The sequence below is a fragment of the Stenella coeruleoalba genome (assembly GCF_951394435.1).
Source record: "Stenella coeruleoalba genome assembly, chromosome: 3".
Classification (NCBI taxonomy): domain Eukaryota; kingdom Metazoa; phylum Chordata; class Mammalia; order Artiodactyla; family Delphinidae; genus Stenella; species Stenella coeruleoalba.
Genome location: NC_137148.1, coordinates 128,985,801 through 129,009,577, shown reverse-complemented (window position 1 = coordinate 129,009,577; position 23,777 = coordinate 128,985,801). Strand labels below are relative to the sequence as shown.

At 44.1% G+C, this 23,777-nt stretch overlaps 1 protein-coding gene across 4 annotated transcripts in view; it reads right to left on the bottom strand.

Moving 5' to 3' along the window:
- The window catches only part of GRIA1 (glutamate ionotropic receptor AMPA type subunit 1), a 308,859-nt gene extending 286,662 nt beyond the window's left edge, over window positions 1–22,197 (bottom strand). For all 4 annotated transcript variants that reach the window (XM_079915349.1, XM_079915348.1, XM_079915350.1 and 1 more), the window contains exons 1-2: window positions 21,939–22,197; window positions 18,791–18,928 (exon numbers count right to left, since the gene is read on the bottom strand). In XM_079915349.1, coding sequence (XP_079771475.1) covers window positions 18,791–18,928; window positions 21,939–22,020 — 220 coding nt within the window. In that variant the 5' untranslated portion in view covers window positions 22,021–22,197. The remainder of the gene's footprint in view (window positions 1–18,790; window positions 18,929–21,938) is intronic.
- Between the last annotated feature and the right edge of the window lie 1,580 nt (window positions 22,198–23,777).

The following is a 23,777-nucleotide window of genomic DNA, read 5'->3' as shown; positions in this document are numbered from 1 at the left end:
AAAAAGAAAACCAGTAGTACAGAGGCTGGGTGTCATTCCTGGATGGACATCTAAGCATTGGTTACTCGGAACTGGCTTTGCAGGAAAATGAGAAAAGGAAGCACGGCAGCGAGGCTGGCCTGGGCCAGTTTGGCAAGTGCTTCCCTGGACGCTACTAGCTCTTCCTGAAATCACCAGTAATTCCCTGTTCTGGGTAAAACTGTTTGGAGGACTGGCTCCAAGAATTGATAGGAAGCCAGTAAAAGTGGAATGAGGTCTTGCTTGGTGATCAGAAGCCCTCTGTGAGAATCATGACCCAGCAGACAAAGCCCTCTGTACTTTCTGGGCCTTAGTTTCAAGGTAGGTAGAACAGGATCAGACTAGGCACTGAGTCCCACAGGGTATTAACAGGTCATTTAGTAAAAAGAGGGACTATTAAATTTGTAAAATACATATTCTCCCCTCCTCTGAGAAATGAACAAAACACCTTAGCATATTAAAGGGCCTTCAAAATCCTGAAGGATAGACACCCCCCGCTTTGTTTAATCCAACATTACAAACTTTATGACCATATAACCTCCCCTAATCTTCCTCCCCAAGGAAAACCTATTAGCCTCACAACATCAGAGTTCCGATGGGAAACATAGCCTAGCTGGGTCTTTAAAAACGAACCCTGTGTTGTCAGTCATGTAGAAATGGGGATGGTCTGTGTCATTTCGCACTCAGAAAATGAAGGTAACTTTATTCTGGTGGAAGATTATTCTAGTAACTAGTAAATAAAACCATCTTTGTTTTATATAAAGAGGACCTTTCGAGTATCAGCTGTGAAATTTTAATTTATTATGCTATCTTGGAAATACCTTTTCCTGGCTTCGAAGCCTTCTCTAGTCTGAAACCAGTCCACTTCTTTGAATGTATCTTCTAGGGCTCTCCGGAAAACTTCATCCAAATCTTCAAACTCATCATGTTAACTCTTCACCTCTTTCATGGGCTCTTTTCTGGTTATTTCACCCATTCTCATCTACGATCCTGGACAATTTAATTTTAGAATGCCCCCGGACCTAGCGGATACTTGTGGTCAAGGCAATATTAAACTAGGATCAAAACAGACATCTTATTAAGGCAGGAAAGCAGAAGAGTACCTTTCAGAAACTATCTCATTACAAATGTTTTTAAAAAGTCAGGTCCTTATTAATCCTCTGTTTTATCCTAAAATCCATTTTCCCAGAGCAGTTCATTCCTCAAACATTTCAGTCACCATTGCCCTATATTTCACTCCAGCAGCAACTAGCTATATATTTAGTTAAAGCCTTTTGCCTTTTCATTCCCAAATAAGTACAGGACCAGATTTAAATTTTATTTTATTTTATTATTTTAAGGCAGCTGACTCCAAGCAAGACCTGGAGAACTAAAAGGAATCATCTTGGCAGATGGTAAAAGGAAACAAGTAGCAAAGTGGCTCTATTTTGGGGTTTTGTTGTTGCTGTCGTTTTCAGATCAAAGAAACCTCAGATCTAGATATTTCCTAACTAAATTACAAAATCGCATCCACAGCGCTTTTTATTCTCCATGCCCCTCATTTCAACAAGAACATTGGATTTTCTGATGAAGACTCTGGAGAGCATTTCCAGAGAAGCTTGTCATCACACACAATTAAATTGAACAAACAGTAATAGCTCCCATTTATTGGGTACTTACTATGCCAGGCCCTGTGCTAAGCACTTTCCAAGTTTATCTCCTTCAACCCTTGCAACAATGCTAGGAGAAATGCATTATCATTGCCACTTCGCAAAACAAGAAACCAAGGCTTTGAGAGGTGAAGTCACTTGTAAAGATCACACAGGATTCAAAATTAGGAAGCTGCCTCCAGAGTCCTTGTGATTAACCACGATACTACCCTGGAGACATTTCTTGAGCATCTGTCTCAAGCAGTTGGGTTGCATATACAAATAATCTTGTTTTCCCACCCTCAAAGAGCTCAGGGTCTTAATAGTAGATATGACCTTTCCCCAGGTACAGAAGGTAGGAAGTCAGAAGGGCCAATAAAAGCAGTACCAAAAAAGGGAGCTAGTAAAATAAAGGATGAAGAGATCAGTTATATCAGGCATGAATACAGGAAGAATGAGAAACAGTTTCACAGAACAGTGGTAATATCTGAGAAGCACCTTGGAAAGTAGGTCTGCTTTTTTATCTCATACTTTACATTCAATCCATCACTAAGTCCTGTTGCTAACCACCTTCAAAATAGATTTCAAAGCTAGCCCTTCTGTCTCCTCTGTCACTAGGTAGGTGCAAGTCACCTTCATCTGTTGTGTCCACTATTGCAGGAGCCTCTTAGTGGGTCTCCCTGAGTTTCTTCTGTGGTGCACTGGGTTACTGTGATAGAATTACACATTTATGCCCTTTGCCATGTAGCTTCATAATCCCTCTCAGAAGGCAGAGCGTATTTCTCTGCCCCGTGAGTGTTATGTTTGCTCACATGCCTTTCTTGAGCTAATGGAATATTAGAAGACACAACACAAGAAGAGGCTTTCATGATAAGGCTTCGCCTGTTGTGCTCCTGTGATCCTCCATGAGAGTACCAGATCTATTTTAGCTGCCACCCCTTCACACTCACTTCCAAAACAAAGACACACAGAGCAGACCTAAACACTCCATCCAGCTTGATCCAGCCTAGAACAGATGATCTGCAGTCAATCTGCAGACTATGATTGTTTAAAAAAAAGATTCTGCAGCTTCCCTGGTGGCGCAGTGGTTGAGAGTCCGCCTGCCGATGCAGGGGACACGGGTTCGTGCCCCGGTCTGGGAAGATCCCACGTGCCGCGGAGCGGTTGGGCCCGTGAGCCATGGCCGCTGACCCTGCGCGTCCGGAGCCTGTGCTCCGCAACGGGAGAGGCCACGACAGTGAGAGGCCCGCGTACCCCCCCCAAAAAAAAAAAAAGATTCTGTGTAAGCCACTAAAATTTTGATGTGATTTGTTAAGTGGCAATAACTGATTGGTACACACTGTTTTCACATCAATTTACCCCTTTTCCCTTCTCCACAGAGGAACATGGTAATCGTTTAAAAGTGTAAATCAGATCACCCACTCCCAAACTTAAGCCCCACTAGTGATTTTTATTGTATTTTAAGTCAACCTCTGTTTCTTATCATGGCCTACAAAATACCCTGCCTGATTCTTTGCTCAGTATGCTTTAGCCCCACTGGCCTTCTTTTTGTTTTTGAATACACAAGCTTACTTTCACTTGAAAGTTTTTACAACTATTCCTTTTGTCTGGAAAGTTACAGAGTCCAGATCTAAGCTGTCTGATACGATAGCCATTAGCCACCTGTGACTATTTAAATTTAAATGAATTAAAATCGAATAACATTAAAGATTTAGTTCCTCCTTCGTACTAGCCGCATTTCAAATGCTCAGTAGGCATGTGTCATTAGTGGCCACCATATTAGCACAGATACAGAATGTCTCCATCATTGCAGGAAGTTCTGTTGGTCATAACAAGGCTCAGTTAAAGTATCGCCTCTTCCGAGAAGCCTACCACCTGCTTAAGCAGCTCTCTAGCCTAACTTGTGTTCCATGACTCTACTTAGCTATATTTGTAGCATTTAACAACGATTTGAAATCATTATATTTATTTATTTCTTCACCAGTATACAGACCCGGAGAGTACAGGGACTTGGTTGATTTTGTTATCTGCTACATCCCCAGGGTCTAATAAAGAGGGGTGCTCCGTAAATGCTAGTTGATTGAATACATCAATGAAATATTAATGCTCCATTCATTTACTGGTGGTGAGGACTGTTCCAGGTAGAAGCAGAAGCATGAATAAAAGCAAAACAGGGATTGAGAGGCATGTTTATGGCAACTCTGCATAGACTGCTTTGGCTGGAACATAATAGGTTGGGTTAGATAAGTCTCAAAACTACTTTTTTGAGACTGAGACCATATTATTGAGAGACTCATATTCTGGGCTAACTCTGAACTTCAAACAAGATGGGGAGACATTGACAACTTGTTTAAGACAAACAAGTTTCATGATTAGAAACAGTCTTCAAGAAATTGATCTACCCACTGTGTGGCAACTGGATTATAACATGGAGAGACTAATCAGAAGGCTAAAGGCATAATCCAGTGAAGAAAGAAGAAAAATGGGGACAGATTCAAGAGTCATAGTGGCAGTGAAATCAACAGATTATAGCATTGGATGGAGAGGTTGACAGAGTCTGAGGAATCAAACCAGACATGACATTTTGAGAGGGAGTGATTCAACAGAAATAAAGTGAGGGATAAGCAAAGGGTTTAGTAGGAAAGGTGGCTGTTTTTGATATATTCTGTTTTTGATATATTCAGCCCCAAATGTAGAAGCTATCCTCCTGGGGAAAGGGTAGACACTGGGGAGAAAAAGGGAGCAGATAGGGTCACAGAGTTCCCCAGTGGTGATGGTGGGGAGAACATAGCATCACAACGCTAAGGGTTCTTACAGAGAGGTGTGAAGATTCTCCCTTAGAATCTTAGGCTACAAGAAATAAGAACATAATATTTGCTGATGAGAAATCTATCATAACCCTAGAGAAACTGGTTCATTAGAATAGTTAGGGTGGAAACCATATTTTAAGGTATTCAGAATGATCTTGGAGTAAGGAAGAAGAGGTAGTAAGTACAGGTTAAGTAATTTTATCAAAGCTAATGAACTACCCAGATTCTAGACTCCATGTTTACCCTTATGAGCTTCCCATCTCCCCAGACTCTTGCTTGTCAGTGTCTGGAGTGCAGATTAAATGGAGGGCTTGCATGAGATGTTCTCTGCCCTTCCCTGGAGCTCTGACACCTCCAGGTGCTTTCCCAGATAGGTTAGGGATGGCTGGAGCTTATCCCGCTGGCTCGAGAGAGAGAGACTCCGGCCTAATTAACCACGTCAATTAACAAAGGGAGTTTGGCACAGAGCTAAGATGAAGTTCTTTGATTTAACATTTCCTTCACGTATAACTTAAATCTCAGAATTCTTAAGTTTTATAATCAAAGACTTGGAAGGGGATCTGGAAGCTAGTTCATTTCCTTCCCCTGTGAAAGAATGAATATATGTACACAGACACACACACACAGACACCCAGGCAGACGCACATCCACACCTCTCCTGCCATGCTGAGAAGCAGCAGAAACAACTCTTGATTATCCTGGAGCCAGGACAGGAAGAATAGCCAACGCCATCACCTCCTTGTTAGGAACGCCCTAGGAAGCCTTACCCTCTTCCTCTGCTGTGCTCTGTGGCTTCCACGTCCAGTGGCTGGCTTGCCTTCAGCAGCACGTGCATCTGTCAACCCTTGACTTGCACATGCAACATGGTGCAGACAAGCCAGCATCTGCTCGAGGACAACCTGCTCTAGCAGTGACCTGATTTGCAAGAAGTTTTTTCAGAGCCCCTCCTTCTCCCCAGCCTAGACCAAGATTCTCAATGTAACTTGCCCATGTGGCTGTTTCTTCACATCATGCAGGGGATCATACTCCTGTCTGGCTTCTTTGCAACTTACCTATTTGAGTTTACATGTCACCTCCTTGGAGAGGTCTTCCTTGACCACTTAATCCAGAGTAGGTGTTCTCTTCTACAATAGTGATTTGTCACTACATCCTATTTTCCTATGACCATAGTAACAATCTCTATTACAATTTTTTATACGTAAATGTATTTATTTCCTATCTCCCTATAGAACATATGCTCCATGGAGACCAAGACCATATCTACCATTCTCCAGTGTTCCCTCAGGGCCTAGCAAAGTGTGGGACATACGGTAGTTGCTTTTATTGGTCAGCTATTGCTCCATAACAAACCACCCCAAATTCAATGGTATATAACAATGAGCATTTACTGTTGTGTTCACAGTTCTGCCAGTCAGCTGAGATGGCTTTGCTTCAGACTTCAGTCTGTGGGTTGACGGCAGCACCTCTGTTTTTTTTGCTTTTCTCATTCTTCTGGGAGCAGCAGGCTCTCTGGGGCATGTTCTTCTCATGGCTTCTGCTTGAAACGTGCCTAATAATATCCCATTTGCCAAGGCAAGTCACATGACCAAACATTACATTAGTGGAGCAGGGAGATATACTCTTCCAAGGAGTTTGGGGAGGAGATGAATAGATATACTCTTCCAAGGAGTTTGGGGAAGAGATGAATAATTACCAAATAAGAATTTAATCTACCATGATGCTCCATAAATATCAGTGGTTGAATAAATGAATGCCCTCCCCTAGACCAGTTGACCTTTCTAGCTAAACGATTTTCCAGTCATTACAATCCTGTGTTTTATCAGCATTAGTTTTAGAATTTCAGTCCATGGTGAATCCATGACCTAGTGTGATAAAAACCATACCATTCTGTTCTCCTTGGACAAGGACTAATTTAAGATCTCTGCCTGTTTAACAGAGGTTATAGCCTCTTTCATTTCATCCTGGCTCTCTCTATCCCCCGTCTTGAGGCATAGGGAAGGCTTCATTCCTGCCAAAAGCTAGAAGAGATAGAACCAATTAGAAGAGCCTACCATCTGGTGGTGTGGGCTCATCAGAATTGCAGCCAAGGTTCCAACTGGGACTGTTGAGGAGTTTGTGCACAATAGCTTGAGTGTCTGAGTAGAGCAGGGAATGTCTTGGTCACTGGGAAAGAGTAGAGGTGCCTCAAGATCACCAGATATCTTAGGGCTGACAGCCCCAACATTCTCTCAAAGAGTGGTCAGAAGGGACACCCTCAGCCACACCCGTGTGGGTGGACAGCACTTCCTAAAACTGTTCAATGAACACGGTTTGCTCCTGGCTGAGCGGGGATTAGCAAAGACTCCTCATAGCTTTGACTGACTCATGAGTCTGCCTGGATTTCAAACCTTTTGCCTGCACTGATCTCTGATCTTGCCTTATCCACCAGCATCCCTTGTATGCTTTCCTCTCATTGGTGGCTCTTCTCTGCCTTAGCATGTTGACCCTTGGTCTAGCTCCAGCCTCTCTGAATTTTCCCTTCTGAATTGATGTGTGTGGGAGGACATCTGTGTTTTTTTCTTGCCTATTGAGCATCTAATGTCCGTTGTTTTGATAATAGCATCCTGATTTCCTTTGGAGGAATTACTGCTCCCCCAGGTCCACGTAGTTTGGATAGACTGAATGAAACCAACAATCCATTTGGTACTTCTCACTGCCCCAAGCTCTAAGAATGACCATATGACTAGGCATAGAATGACCTAAAGAAGAGAATATGCAGGCCACTGTGTCATGTTCAGAAATGAGCATGTGTCCTGATTTTTATTCAGTGACATCAGACCTAGGACTTTTGTGGAACTGAGGGCAAAAGAGAAGTTCCCTTTCCATTGGACTTTGAGATGGGCAGGTGTAGGCTGGCTGTGCCAGGAGCTGACTCATGAGTATAAAGCCAGCTTAGAGAAAAGCTAAGCCCCAAAAGCTAGAGGGTCTATCTGCAGCCTGATGATATCATTCAAGCCCCTGAATCTAGCTGTACCTGAAGTCAAAACTATCCAGTTAGTTTTCTATCACTTGTCACCAATAGAGTCCTGACTACTCACTGCCCAAATGGGGTTGCCCCTTTGTCCCTATAAGCAGTAATTTCTTGAGCCAAAAACACTGTGTTAATAGACAAAATACCTAGTTAATTATATTACCCTGCATTTGTCTAGCATTTCTGAATTTTTAAAGCTCTTTCATGTAAGTAATGGCATTTGCCTATTCTAATAACCCTGAGAATATGGTATTATCACCCCATATTATACATCTGGAAACTAAACTGGACACAAAGATTTCTCAAGGTCATACAAGTCAATGTGAAAGCTGGCATTGAACAACTTATTTCAATTCCTGTATATGCCTTTCTATTAAATCTCATTGGAAATTGTCCCCACTGGTCTCTAATGCTCTTAAAATCAGAATGATATATACAAATGACTAAACTTTTATTGGGATGATTATCATAGCATTATTTTTAGGAAAAAGCATTTGGAAATAAACTAGATATCCAATAACAGGCAATAGATGAAGTAAGTTAGGGTATGTGTGTACGTTGAGCTTTTAAGAAGACATTAAGATGAATGTGTGATGTTCAAAGTAACACGTGTTACACTGAGTAAAAAAATCATGTTCTTAGCCAGTAATATAAATATACTCTTAATTTTTTAATTGATATATTCAGAAAAAAGATGGGGAGTTTATCCTTAATATTATAATTACACAAATTTTATTTTGTTTGGTGTTTGTGTCCACATGGCTTTCTATAATATGCCTGCTACTTTTGTACACGAAATAAAAGTTAGTCTCAAAAAGTTCATTTCCATCCTAGAGATTCCATGTAATGACATTAGCCTCCAGCTGCCTCCTTAACCCCGATTTTGCCTGCATTCCCTGGGATCTGGACCTCCCATGACCTTGGGCTTCCCTATGCACTTGGAACAGCAAGCTGTGATACACCAAAGTCATGGGAGTGGTCGGGCATAGAAAGAGATTTCCAGTAACCTCTGTACACTGCACACCTTGACTGCAGCTGCCACGCGGCAGCACAGGTCCCTTGAAAGGGCACAGGGCTGTGTTACACAAGAAGCAGGCACTGACACCGGGGGAGGAGGGCTGCTGCCACAGGAGGGGAGCTATAGCATCCACAAGGGAGTAGGCAGACACAGCAGACACTGAAATGAAGAAAGCCCTCCCAGCCCGCACATGTCTAGGGATGGAACCAGAAACCCAAGCCATTGCCCCCTCACTCCCCTGAGAAGTCAGCTTCCTCATCTGTGAAAAAGGGAGAAAAAAATTACCTACTTGATGCCATTTTATTGAGTAGAAAGTTGATTGGAAATTAGCAATCATTTACTCCTTCTCCCAATAACCACATATCAGTGGTACAATTATTACCTTCATTTGAAAGCAAGTGTGGTTCAAAAAAGAGAATTGACTTGCCCAAGCCATACAAGGCATCCACGGCAGAGCCAGGCCTTGAACCGGAAATCCTTTATTTAGAAAATGGAGCCTTATACCTTATTTTGGACCCTGACTGACAATCGTCTAGAAGGAGCTGGAATGAGCTTTTGATTGGACTTATAACTGGTTTTCACCTCCGTCACTTTCCAGCTACAGTTATTATAATCGTCTTCCACGGGAATTTACAACACAGCCTGCTGGAACTCTCAGAATTCATAATATCCAAATACTACCCCATAAACAGCAATAATGCAGGCTTATTTTCATCCCTGCCATTGATATTACATAATATACAGCTATGCATTCATTCATTCACTCATTCATTCATTCGTTTCACTAGCACCACCACACACTGTTCTCTGGTGGAGACTGTGATGGGAGGCTAAAGAAAACAAGGTCACTGCCCCCCAGTTGCTTAGTCCAGTGGGGCAGATAAAATAAGGGTGCAGGCAGCTAAAACCCAGGGCTAAGTGTGACAGCTGCTACAAGGAAGATACAAAGGGCTACGGGACAGAGGAGAGTGTGAATGTGAGGGGCTGGGGCAAGGGAGGATGAGGAGAGAAGATGATGCAAGAGCTAGGACAGACCAGAGGGACAGAATTTCGATAAGGGAATATGGGAGGCGTAGTGTGTAGGTGGAGGAAATAGCAGTGTGAACTTGAGGAGCATTGAGTTGCCCGGTTTGAATGGAGGCCAGGATTCAGTGTAGTGTAGCCTTCCCGTCTGATAAATTAAGTGGAGTTCTAGATGATTCTCTGCCTCCGCACACATACTCACCAAATGTCTTGGCCCTCTGCTGGATCAGCTTCGTCTCCGAGAGCACATCCACAGACACACCACAGAGCCACATACGGCATATGACCCCTGCGCCCAGCCAAGAGCCTCCCCTTGCCCCCAGCGTCTGTCCCCTTTCCTTTGCCAGACTCCATCCCAAACTGGGGACGGGAGTAAAGGAACAAAGACATTAGCAAAAAGTCTCCAGGGGACCTGAAAGCGGCCAAGTGTTCTTGAGCCTCTGATTCCCGGTGAGAAGCAGACATCTGAACGTGACACTTCTCTGCTTTGAACCCTTCAGTGGGTTTCCCACAGCGCTTGGGCTAAAGGTCAAATTCCATAACAGGGCCCACCAGGCCTGGCCCTTGCCACCGTCCCCAGCCCCATACTCCCGCACCCCTTACCAGCCTCACCCTTATCAGCCCTCTGCCCGGAAAGCTTCTAGAATATTCCTCCTGTTCCCGACACCACATCACCAAAAGCCTTCAGTTCTCAGCTCAAACACCTATTCACCTCTCTGCCCAAAGACGGTTCCTTTGTAATATGCTTTCATTGAATCACGGCCCCTTCTTTCACGTCTTTATCCTGATCTATAATCATGCCCTCATTTGTATGATTATTTGACTAATAGCTGCATCCCTTACTAGCCAGTAAGCTCCATGAGCACAGGGCTGCTTTCTGTTTTTGTTCACAATAGTAAGCACTCCATAAATACTAGTGGGATATTGAATGAATGCACCTGAGGCCCATGGTTGGCTTAATTCCCCTGTATCTGCATACAAATGTAGCTTGGCTGTGCAACTCGGTGGACAGGGTTCAGAGCTTTTCTCAGAGTCTCAATTTGTTTAGTGAGCCTCTGTCCAGCCAAAGCCTGGTACAAAAGCTTCTTCTCTTAATTGTGTATTCCTGGAGTTTTCCACGCACTCTCATCATTGAAATGTAGCCCTAGAAGGACTCTTAGCGGTCATAGGAGCTTCATCGTACAAATAAGCATGGGCGTGGGCCTCTGAAGTAACACATGAATGACTCAAGAAAACAGTCCAGCACTTGAGTCCATGTCTTCAAATCTCAATCCAATATACTCTTCACTGGTCAGACTTGGTGTGTGCGTGTATGTGTGTGTGTGTGTGTGTGTGTGGACACGTGTGTATCTTCCTATCTTCCCATCAACATTCCACCTGCCCTTCTACCTACCTGGTCTGATTCCTCCAACTGGAAGTTTTCCTTCCCTTCTCTCAATGTGTGTGTGAGTGAGAGAAGGGGAGTGCAGAGAACCTCTCCATTATATCAGTTTTTTGTGCATGCCTATTTTCTCTGTAAGAACCTGAGCCCCTTAAGGGGAGAATCAATGACTAATGCATTTCATCTCCCCCAATTCCTAGTGTAATGCCTTGTAATGGCAAATGGATTTTATCTCGTGTATCAACTGCAACTCTGACCAGTTTGTAGTCACTGCCTGGAATGTTCTGGTGAGAGGGAATTTAAAGCCATGTCTAGATTCAGTGGAAAAGAATTCTGTAATCAATGAATGCTGTCTGCAAGGGTATGAGAGGGGCTGTAATGGTACATATGCTTCATAGGGGGCAATAGTAAAAGTGCTTTGAAGGAACGCATGAACACATAAATGAATCTTAACTGTTTCCCAAATGTCCTATATGACTACTTAATCTTGAGCATCTAAAAGAATAGTAATCTCACCCATCGCAGCAGAAGTCTTCAAACTAATCAGAGGAAGCAGTGTTCACACTCTTCTGCATCAAAAAACTTATGATCATCAATATTATCATAAGAACCAAGAGTCAGGCACAGACAATGTTGGGGCCTGTGTGTCTCAAAGTGAGGGCAGAGGTGAAGATGGAGAAACCACAATCACACTGTAACATCAACCAGAGAAATGCAGACATCTGCCATGTGACCGGGAGATCAGCATGGATGCAAGAGATAAAGTCTGAACACCTTGCAAAAATAAATATATGCCGTAGTGGTAGAGACGAGGGGAGGAGAAATATTGTGACTCTACCCGCGCAAAAACCCTCCTCTCAGGACACGCCCCAAACCTGCTCCACCCTTCAGTACCTGCACCAGTTCCACCTCCTGCAAGAAGTATTCCTCATCCACAGCCATCTGCCTCTGCCTTGGAAGTCTTAGCACCTAATCCTGAATCGTAAACTTCACTTCTTTTGCCACTTCTTGTGTTGGGCTCTTTTCCTGCCGTTTCACTTTGTTTGTGTCCATAATGTTCCTCTGTCTTAAAAGGGTGAAAGCTCAGCGAATTTTGGAGTTTGCAAAGCTGGCTTCACATATTAGTTTGGGCTCTTCTTCACTGGGTAATATGGAGAAGACACTTAATCATTCTCACTCTCAGTAGCATCATCTATAAAATGGAGATAATAACCTCTCAAGATTATTATAAAGTATAAATAAGACAACATATGTGAAGTCTCTGGCATATGGTAGGTCTTCAGAATAATCCTTGTTTATCTTCCCAACAGTTTCATGAGTACATATAGATCAATTTTTTTTTTTTTTTGGCTGTGCCACACGGCTTGCAGGATCTTAGTTTTCAGACCAGGGATTGGCCCCGTGCCCCCTGCAGTGGAAGCGTGGAGTCCTAACCACTGGACCTCCAGGGAATTCCCTAGACCAGTTTTTTGAGAGCAGGAGTTACATATCTTTCGTGGCCTCTACTGTTTATTGCAGGGTGAGGAATAGATATTATTAAAATAAAATAATAAAATGGCAGGTGCTGAAGTGTATAAATCAGGTGTGAGCACGTTGGCCTACTTACAGGCCTGGCCAAGTAACATAATTTGTTATACTGGCCACATGTCTGATAAGGAGTGGTCAGGACTTCGGTAAACTTGAGAGATTATACCTTATACTTAAATCGGTCAGCACTTCTCAGCTCTAGACAGTAGAAGCGGAGCAGGAATGTGGGTCCATAGTTGCCTGATGCCCTAAATTTTTCCGAAGAAGCCAGAAATTCGGATTTTTATCCCGAATTTTGAAAAGCATCATGCAGGTCAGGCAAAACAAGTCTCTGGAACTGTTAGTTTGCAGTTCTGAAAATGATGAGGGCTGCTCAGGCAAAAGCTAAGAGGCCGTGTGTCTGTTGCCAGCACCCAACATCTTGTGAGAATGCCCTTGGGCTTCCTAAGTAGGTCCACGACAGAGGGAGACCCACTGGAAATAGGCACACTGCATTCCATCTGATTGTTATTTAAGCTCCCAGCATCTATGCTGTGTCACTCTCTGATTCCTGGAAACATTTGTTCATTTGTGTTAAGGGAATAGCCCTGTGCCAGGTGTTCTCAGCAACACCAAACAACAACTAAACATGGTCTTTCTGAACAGCAGTTCACATTCTGGTGGTAGGGTTGACCTCTAAACACACAACACAGGCAACATTGCAGAGCAAATCAACTGGGGCTTAAAAGCTCAATGCTTCCAGGAGCCAGGCAGGTGAAGAAAAGGAGAGAAGTGGGTTGCTCGAGAGAGAAGCCATGCAGGTGGGATACTCCCATCCTAGCCAACTGGGGCTACGTAGACCCAGGGTCCAGTGTTGCCAAATGGTTTGAAATTTCAAAGAGAGCTAAGATACCCAAATTCTGACGTGCAATTCAATGCTTCTTAAACACTGTGCTGAAAGTGGTTTGGGGATAGCCATTGGGTCACCCCTTCCTCAGCATTTGACAACTGGCAAATGAGAGGCCCAGCGTGGAGTGACACAGGAGGTCAGAGCAGGGGAAGAACTAGGTAAAGCGTTCTCTTTTCTTTTGCACACGCTCTTCCCTCTGCCTGGAACACACTTGCCTCATTTCCTTTTGGCCCCCTCACCTTGACCTCTTAGAAAGCTTCCATTTATCAGTGAGACTCAAATCAACCACCACCCTCTGAGAGGCCAACCCCGCTTTTCAAAGCATCTCTAACACTCCCTGCAAGTGACTGCTGTAACACTTACAACATTACATTTTTAACTTCTCTTTATAGGACGGTTGGTTTCACTAGGGATAAAGTCCTCCTGGGTGGGAACATGTCTTACTTTTGTCTACATTTCTAGTGCTTAGCACCACGCCTGGACTTGGTTAAGGGCTCAAAAACTGCTTGCTAGAGGAACACAAGGGTATTAAAGAGCTTCGTCAAGTGGGATGCCCATATTACCTGCTGTCAAATCTCCCCAGGGCCAGCTCCTGAATATTCTGATTCAGGAAGTCCAGAGTCTGCCCCTGAGTCTTGCTTTAAACAAGCTCCGTGGGTGAATTTTCTGTGCGCTGAAGTTTGAGGATCTCTAGGCTAAACTGTAACTCCCACAGGGAGAGAAGCTGTGTCTTCTTTGTTGGCCGTTATATTCCTAGCACCTGGCACTGCGCTGGGCATGCAGTGGAAATTCAGCACGTATCTGCTGAACAAATAAATGGATGAATAAATGAAAAGTAAGGATTAAGTTGCAACAGTGCTCCTCAGAAATCTAATAGGAACCCCAATTAGTATTTCATCTGTCCCTTTATTTATACTTACCATAAAGACACCAAGATAAGCTGAGCAGCTAGTCAGTAACTACCACCTCTATGGACAGACCCCTCAACTCCTGCCCTTGTGGGCTTGGAAGTATATACTCAGAGGAGATCCTAAAGCATTTGGGTTGCTGATTCAGACTTTATCCCTTAATGATGGTGGAAAAGGAAAGAAGGAAAGATGGAATGCAAAGAAGACGCAGAACTCTCATCTTGCCTGGAGGTATTAGCGATACTCTCCCCTGCATTCCCTACCCTCTAAGGACCACTCTGCCTTTTTAATGTCCCCTGTTGCTAATACATCTAGCAGGAATAGTTCATGTTATACTTCCTCTCCTTTCCCTTCTCCACCCTCTGGTGGAAGGATCATGAATAGCAAAATGTATAGGAAAAAAACAAATGACAGGAAAATGATGAAAAAATAAAGATTTGGTTATTTTCTGGAGGTAAGACTTGGAGAGTTAACTTAAGGTTAACTACTAGTCCAGATTTCAAAAAAGCACATGAAATTAAATCTCAGTAAGATGCTTTCTTAGTTTTCAATAAATGATTAGTTAAGGCATCATACCTAAAACCTCTCTGCTCCCTTCGACACTTTTTTACTCAATCCAAATTGGGACAGATATCAGTTTTCCCAGACCAATGGATCACAGTGGACACAGCCCCAAAGGGTTCGCTAGTCTCAGATGAAAGTTAACAAAGAATCTTACAGGCAGGGTGGAAATTACATTGCCACCATAGCTACCCCAATTGCCCAGTACCGTCTCAGTTCTTGGACACACAGCAGAGTCCCCATTGGACTGTAAGCCATTTAAGAGTAAGGACCTTTTATCATCTGTTTTTCCAATGACCATATCAGTTCATAGCATTGAAGAAACGTTTAAAGAATGACCAAATTCTTGCAGCTCTGTTTACGATAGCCAGGACATGGAAGCAACCCAAGTGTCCATCGACAGATGAACGGATAAAGAAGATGTGGCACATATATATAATGGAATATTACTCAGCCATAAAAAGAAATGAAATTGAGTTATTTGTAGTGAGGTGGAGGGACCTAGAGTCTGTCATACAGAGTGAAGTAAGTCAGAGAGAGAAAAACAAATACCGTATATTAACGCATATATATGGAATCTAAAAAGAAAAAAAAATTGTCATGAAGAACCTAGGGGTGAGACGGGAATAAAGATGCAGACCTACTAGAGGATGGACTTGAGGACACAGGGAGGAGGAAGGGTAAGCTGTGACAAAGTGAGAGAGAGGCATGGACATATATACACTACCAAATGCAAAATAGATAGCTATTGGGAAGCAGCCGCATAGCACAGGGAGATCAGCTCGGTGCTTTGTGACCACCTAGGGGGTGGGATAGGGAGGGTGGGAGGGAGGGAGATGCAAGAGGGAAGAGATATGGGGATATATGTATATGTATAGCTGATTCACTTAGTTATAAAGCAGAAACTAACACACCATTGTAAAGCAATTATACTCCAATAAAGATGTTAAAAAAAAATAAAGACAGGAACAGTTTGGGGGGAAAAAAGAAGAATGATCAAATTCATAGAAAACTATACACTGGTATATGGCAGGAATCAAGTTCAAGAACCCATATCCACTCACTTCCGGTTCATTAACCACAGTGGATGACATTGCCTGTATCACATTTCAATCCTTCCAATAAAAGGCCAACAACCCTATTAGAGATCAAGTCTTGGGTTGTTAAGATAATGGTACAGAAGCACCACCTTTTGCCTTAGAACATTTCCTCCAATTTTTGTCTTTTATTATTTTGTCCTGTCCGTCAACACCTGACACTAGAATAGCAGTTAACATCTCTTTCCACCGAGCTCTGTTGTAGACAGTTCTCAGAAGTATGAGTGAATACACATGCCAGCCATTTATTCTTCTAGATTCCCTAAGCAAATAATCCTAGAGTAATGGATCCCTTTGAGAGGGTGACAAAAGCTATGGAACCTCTACCCAGGGAATAAATTAAAATATGCACATGCATGCAATAGGTTATGCATAATCTCTGGTGGTTTTTAGATACATTGATGCCCACACCTAAATCCTCCCTTGAAAAATTCTCCTTTAAGCCATATTGAAAGAAATGGCAGGTTATCTAATAACCAAATACCTACTCAATATTATTTTAGCTTTCCAGGGAGATGGTTTCACAGAACTACAATTCAACAGTTAAACTTCAGCTCAGTTTTAAGGGTAGTCAGTAACACAGTTGACAAGATTTTCAACCTCAGCATTACCAGAATGCAGAATTGCTGTTTTATTTATTCAGTGGGTCACTCCTGTGCAAAATCATGGCTACAATTTGAAGCATTATAAGGTTTTCTGCCTAGGTGCTTTATCAGGCCACTGCCTTATAAAACTCTGAAAATTTCCTGTTATTTCTGGGGTAATCTCAGTGAAATTGATCAAGTTACCACGGGATCTCTGTATCTATCGCAGTGCTCAGAAACATGTACCTTGGGGTCACAAGACCACCATTTACTTCTTGGGTGACCCTGGACAAGTTATATAACCTGTTGCAGCCTTAGTTTCCTCTTCTCTAAAAGGAAGATAATATAGAGCACTGCAGGGCTCCCGTGAGGATTAAACAAACTAACACATGAAAAGCAATTAGTGCGTCGCAGGGCCACAGTGGATGTTCAATAAACGGTAATGAATGTTACTATAATTGTCCATAAAATACTTATCATAGTTCTTGACACACAGTAAGTCCTCAGTAAATGGAATCTGAAATAATTATAACTCTTCTTTTTATTGAAGTATAGTTGCTTTACAATGTTTCAGGTGTACAGCAAAGTGATTCAGTCATATATATATATATATATATATACACACACAAACACATATATATACACATATATATATATTCTTTTTCAGATTCTTTTCCATTATAGGTTATTACATGATACTGAATATAGTTCCCTGTGCTATACACTAGGTCCTTGTTGTTTATCCATTTTATATATAGCAGTGTGTATCTGTTAATCCCAAACTCCTAATTTATCCCCCTCCCCGCTTTTCCCCTTTGGTAACAATAAGTTTGTATTCTGTGTCTGTGAATCTGTTTCTGTTTTGTAAATAAGATCATTTGTATCATTCTTTTAGATTCCACATACGTGATATCATATGATATTTGTCTTTCTCTGATTTATTTCACTTAGTATGATAAGCTCTATGTCCATCCATCTCGTTGCAAATGGCATTATTTCATTCTTTTTTATGGCTGAGTAATTGGAATAATTATAATTCTTGGAATTTGCATATACATTTTCTTATGAGTGGTCTTAGGGATAGGGAGAATGCTGAATTCTCAGTTTGAATGTGTTCAATTCAAATCATGGAGAGCTCACCGGGAGGGGAATGTGGGAAAGCAATGAAGGAAATATGGTGCATGCCTTCTGCCATCTACAGCTCAGCAGAAGCCACCATGGCCACAGTGGCACCCAGAGCCTGCAGTGCCAATTTAATCCACTTTCGAGTTGTTCTTGCCCATTCAGCTCACACTTCCATGCCATCAATTCCTATTTGAGCTTAATCCCTGGAGGGAACAATGTCTCTACTGATTAAATTTTATGCTTTCACCTGTCTTCAAATGGCAATCATGCCACCACACAGGTTTCCTTTTCAGCCCTAGTTGTCAGAAAAACTCAGAATGGTGTTTGTTGCCCGCATTTTATAATGCATTCTGTTCAGATGGCAGAAATTGGCCTCTCCTTTCTCCTTCTTGGGATCACCTCTGTTCTGTTTTGTGCTCAAAGGCCATCCTAAAAACTGTGTAAACCATCCGTCACTTCAAAGTATTTTGGAAATAATCAAGGCATCAATTTTTTTTTTTTCTTTTTTGCGGTACGCGGGCCTCTCACTGTCGTGGCCTCTCCCATTGCGGAGCACAGGCTCCAGATGCGCAGGCTCAGTGGCCATGGCTCACGGGCCCAGCCGCTCCACGGCATGTGGGATCTTCCCGGACCGGGGCACGAACCCGTGTCCCCTGCATTGGCAGGCGGACTCTCAACCGCTGCGCCACCAGGGAAGCCCGAGGCATCAATTTTTTAAAATCATTATTGGTCATTTCTAAAAATGGGAAACCAAATAGACACCTTCTCAGCTATCCTTCCTTATCAAGCTATAGCGACGTTTTCTCCTTTTAACTGTGCACAGGAAAGGTGTAAGCACTTTAAGCCACATTTTCTAAGTCAGAACCTTTTATTCTACGCCTCTCAGAAGTTTCCTAAGTGGGAAACTCTCAATGGAACCAGGAAACCTCTGCGAGGTGTAGGGGAGATTCAGTCAACCCCAGTCCTCGTCGTGCTGGCATTGAAAGTTATCTGGCAGTGAAAAAGCAAACCCATTCTATGAAATGCTACAGGATCTAACATACCAACTGATGGAATCACTCAAAAGGCCCTGGAAATTTTTCTTGGAGGGCTTTCTGTTACGAATACAGATGACACCTCGTCATTTTTTGCAACATCGCCACCTACGTACAGGCCCTCCCTTCATTGGTCGATCGCAGAAAGAAATCTCAGAAATAGAAGCAATTACTTACATCTATAGGTCATCTCAAAGCTGTCACTGATGTTCACAATATCAATCTGGGGGAGCAGCTTTGGGGGCTCTGTGAGTTGCGACAAAGCAAATCTAAAAGCGGCATGTTCCTGTGACTGCTGGTTTGGAAATAATCCCCCTGTGAGGAAAGAAAATGCAACATGGTATCTGGGCTAGAGACCGGTTTGATTCCTCAACAGCCCACCCCAGATGGGCCCTTTTCTTCTCCCCAGGCCGTATTCACTAGGTGTTGCCTCTAGTAGTGGGGATCAGAATTCACATAGACTCAACTGGACCCTGAGGCTTCAAGTTCCACAGATGAGCTTTTATGTGCCAAGGGCTCTAACATCTGTCACTGACCAAATATTTGATTGTTCACCCCTCAACTCAGTTCAGGTCAGAGAAAACAGGAGCGTTTTGGAGTTTTTCTTCCTCCTTTCTCATGCAAGCCTCTTAGGCTGCCTGTGCTCTTGCATGTACGTAAACCCTAGCCGTGCCTAATTTTTCCTGTATCGGACCCGTTTCTCATCACAGAGCCTTACAGGAAGTAGTGCTAATACATGTTACAGAGTAAACTCTAGCTCTGGGAGCCTATGAGCTTCTCCAGCACTATAACCGTTTGCTTTGACTTCGACCCTTGTAGTCTTTGACCTAGCAAGACCTGTATGACAATCCTCTAAGGTTTATTCAGTTCCTCTGAAAACTGATTTTCTGCAAACAGTGTTTTGCTGCTTCTTTCACCACTCATGATCCCAGGAACGACTTGTTACATAAGGGATTGCCGTCGTATTTATTTGCCTGGGAGAACCTTGGGCTTCAAAGCTCTGGGGGCTTAAGGATATCTAGAGGATGCAAACATTCTATTCTAGTAAAAAGCAGAGCAAAGGGGCCTGGTGGGGCTCCTGTTCCAAGAAACAAGAGTACACACCTTACCTTTGTATTTACTGTGGACACATAAATAAATTAAAATGCATTTCTGTGAAGTAAAGTCAGCAGTTTCCAGAGACTGAACTATAATGAATGTTTACGTAGAAGTTGATCTCAGATTCCTTAGGAATCCCAATCCCGATGTGACACACTTCTAACTTCTTATACAGTAGATATGTATTTGTTTTTAACAACCAGTAAACAAATTGTAAGGCTTTTGTTAGAGGCAGTACGAGTAGAATCAAGTACTATCTGGTGGCTGCGATATTTTCAGCATGTGTTCTACAATTGAACGTTTCAACCTTTTATGTGAAAACAAAAACAATGGTTCAATCAGTTGAACAAACAAGTTGGGGCAAAATATGATGAAAAATCTGCAGAGATACATAAGCAAGCATCTCTACGTATACACAAAACACCCTGTGCCTTTATATATCCACGGCAATATACACAAATACACTTGGAGAAAGCAAGTCCTCATATCTTAAGACAAGTATTTCCAATCAGCAAAGTATGGGCAGTACATAAGCACCAACGTAAAGAAGAGGCACACGTAAGAGCAAGTGATTTATACGTGGTCATATGCCTCCATTTTAAAGGACAAAAACAAAAAAATCCTTCTTGATTCTGATGCTCCCCCCTCCCCCCCAGATGACCACACCCCAAACACTTCCCTGGCTTCCTCCTCCCCTGCAATGAATGAAAGAGAGCGGGTGGGGGTGGGGAGGTAGGTGGCTATAGGCTGGGCTGCAAGAGAAGCTTCCCCAGAGGCAGGAAGTTTTGTTTTGCGTCTAAGGCACTAACACACATATACAGACACACTTCAGAATGTAGCTTAACAGGTGTCAGGAAACAAAGCAAGTTACTCCATGGCTGTTGTAGCCACCCTCAGAGCCAGCACACTGGAGAGGCCAAAGGAGACTGATACTGCCGCACGTACGTGCCCAACAAAAGACCACCTGCACCACATCCCCCCACAAACACACGCACACAAGAGACACAAACTCCTAGGAACATGAACTTTCCCTAGTGGAGCAGTGTCTGTGTCAGGGGAGAGAAATCAGAACCCAGACCCACCAAGATGCCTCCAAGCAAAGCAGCTTGCTGGATTCCGGGACATAAACAGCCCTGAGATGCTGGTCATACTGAATCCCCGAGCCCTTGTGGACACACGTTGTTATTGGTGTTACTGCTTCTGTTTGTTTCGCTTTCACCCGTTATTATTAGGAGGAGCAATAGCTGTCAGCTGCCCCATAAATACAGGGAGGGTGAGGGTCCTTTGAGGAGCGTGACAACCAGGAAGGGGAAATGGGGAACAGAAAAGCATGCAGCATGTTGAAACCTGTCTCCAAGTTGAGATGCTGGAGCTCAGTGATGGGGAAAGCTAAGAGGAGGGGAGAGGAGCATGTGGATGTGTGTGTTTGTGTGTGTGTAAAAGGTAGACCGTGTCTGTGGATGGAGAAATCGAAGAGGAGTGGGAGATGGAAGGAGTAGGAAAAAAGGCAGGCTAGGAAGTTCCAGAATCGGAGGAGTGGGGACCACCAGCCCAGCATGGCAGACAGCAGACAGAAGGCAGCTAGAAGAGTCCAGAGCAGGAGAGAGAGCCCCCTTCACCTAGAGTGGGGGGCCTTTTTAGCATTATTTTAGTGGCTGCAATAAACCCAGCATCCTTCATTCTTTCTTTTAGAGGGTCTCTTTCCCCTCCCCCAGGTGAGAAATCACCGCCTCTCTCAAATATATATGTGCATATTTAATCCATAATCACACACACCACACATATTTATATAAACAGGTGAAATCGGGCACCATCTACCAAGCCACGGAGTTAACTCCTTAAACACCCACCACCCCTTTCCTTGTTACAGCCTGATTGTTTTTCCTCCAAAGCAGTGGGTCCTCCATTTCACATGCTCATGCCTAGAATGTGAGTGGTGTGTGAGGACCTGTGTCTGCCTGTGTGTGTGTGTGTGTGTGTGTGTGTGTGTGTGTCTGTGTGGGAGCGCACTTCCCTTCTCTGCCCCGCATCCCATCCAGAGAAGACCCCTCCCCATGCCAGCGGTCCAAGTCTTCACATCACCGGACAGCTTTGCATAGACAGCCAAGCAAGACAGCCCGTAGTGGGGCTGGGGGGAGGGGACACAGACCCCCCTCCCCCCTCCCAAAAAAAACAAAAAACTGGCCAGACCCAGAAAGTCCCTCCCGAGGCTGCCCCTCTCACTCACCGATCTGGATATTGTTGGGGAAATTGGCACCTACTACCGCGCCTAGGAAACCGGTGCAGAAGAAGGCAAAAATGTGCTGCATATTCCTTTTTGCATTGGCGAAAAAGAAGCCCAGGTCCGATCATAGATTTGGTGTTTTCCCCCCTTCCCTTTATTCCTCTCTCTCTTCTGCCTGTTCTTTTCCTCCTGCCGTTCCTTCCTTCCTCGCTTGCTTCCTGCCTGCCTTCTGCGAGGTTTGTCTGTTTCCCTTGGAATCCCAGCGCTTAAACTGCAGCGTTAACACCAACTGACAGCCAGATTAACTGAGCACGGAAAAGAGAAGCCTGTCCTCCTGCGAGCTGAGCGCTGCTCCCCCTCTCCCTCTCCTCTGCTCTCCTCTCCTCGCAGCCTGCCTCCCTCTCCCTCCCTTGCTCTCTCGCTCTCCCCCTCACGCTCTCACAGGCAGCCAGCTCTACGCCAGTACCCACCAGCGAGCCAGTTCCCGAGGCTCCCCAGCATCACCCCCTGCCTCTTCATCCTCACCTTAGTCTCCTTGCTGGGTGTGCCGATGGCTGGCTGGGCGGGCGGGTGAGGGGGTGTGATACCTGGAGCCTGCTCGCCCGAAAGGGACAGCCCTGCGGTCCCCTTCGCCCTCCCCCGCCTTCCTCAGCTCTCTCTGCCCCGGCTCCCCCAGCCCCCAGCCTGGCAGATGCAACTGGGAATGTGGGTTCAGCTGCAAGTCAGTAGGTGGCAGGGGGTCCCCACAGTAGTCCTCCATCCACCCGCTGCTTGATCTAGGTCACTTTTTCTGGGAGCGCGAGGTCTGTGCTGGATATATCTCCTGCACTCCACTGGCCCAATTATTCCTACAACTAATTCCTGAGGGAAGACCCTAGAAATCCCTCCTAGGAGCTTTAAAGGAAAAAAGCTACCCACCTCCCACACTGGGAGGAATGACCGGAAGACAGACCCAAGGCTCTGGAAGGCAGGTGTCTTGACTTGGACATTTGGTGGTCCCTGCTGCCTTTACAAGGGGAATTGGTGGTCTCTTCAATCCTGTGCATTTAAGATGAGTCCCCTTCCCCTGCGTTCCAGAGGAATCTATAGCATCAGAATCGTGTGGGTGTACAATAAAGGCTAAGGATACTTACACAGAGCAATTACATGAGTCATTTTGCAGGGATTCTAGTGAGACGATCCAGGCTTCTTTCAGGGATCTCTGGATTCTGGTCCTGTCTAGAGTAAACTGGAACTCCATAGACCTTCCCGGACAGGCGCTTCTGCTGAAGCAACCTATAAAGAGGACAGCTGTGTTCAGAGAAATTGTGTGGGTTGCAAAGCAGCAGTCCAAGCAGTCACAGGACTTTACACTTTCTGAACAAGCTTCACAGGGTTACCTCGCTGTCTTCTCATACCAGCCCTGGGAAGTGGCCCTGACTCTTATTTTACAGATGAAAAAAACACAAGGCTCCAGGGATTAAATCATAAAGACATAGATCTGATAAGATGGGAGTCTGGACCTTCAGGACCAGCATACAATTCGACCTATGAACTTGAATGCTCTGGAAATTACCAGTTGGCCCACTGCCCTGGTCAGAACTCCCACCCAACAGATGAAAATCCAAGAAAAGGAAAGTCCATTTTTGCTCAGTTAGAACAGGAGAGAATAGACTTTGGACCTAATTTTGCTTTGCCACTTGACTAGGCCATTTTATCAAAAACTCCTCTCTTCCCTCACCAAGATTACATAATCACATGCACACACAGGACAAGTGTTGGGATTTGCAAGAAATATCTGACTGTCCATGGAGCCCCTAAACTAGGAACAACTTGGAGGTCAGATGCTGTATGGTTTCCTCT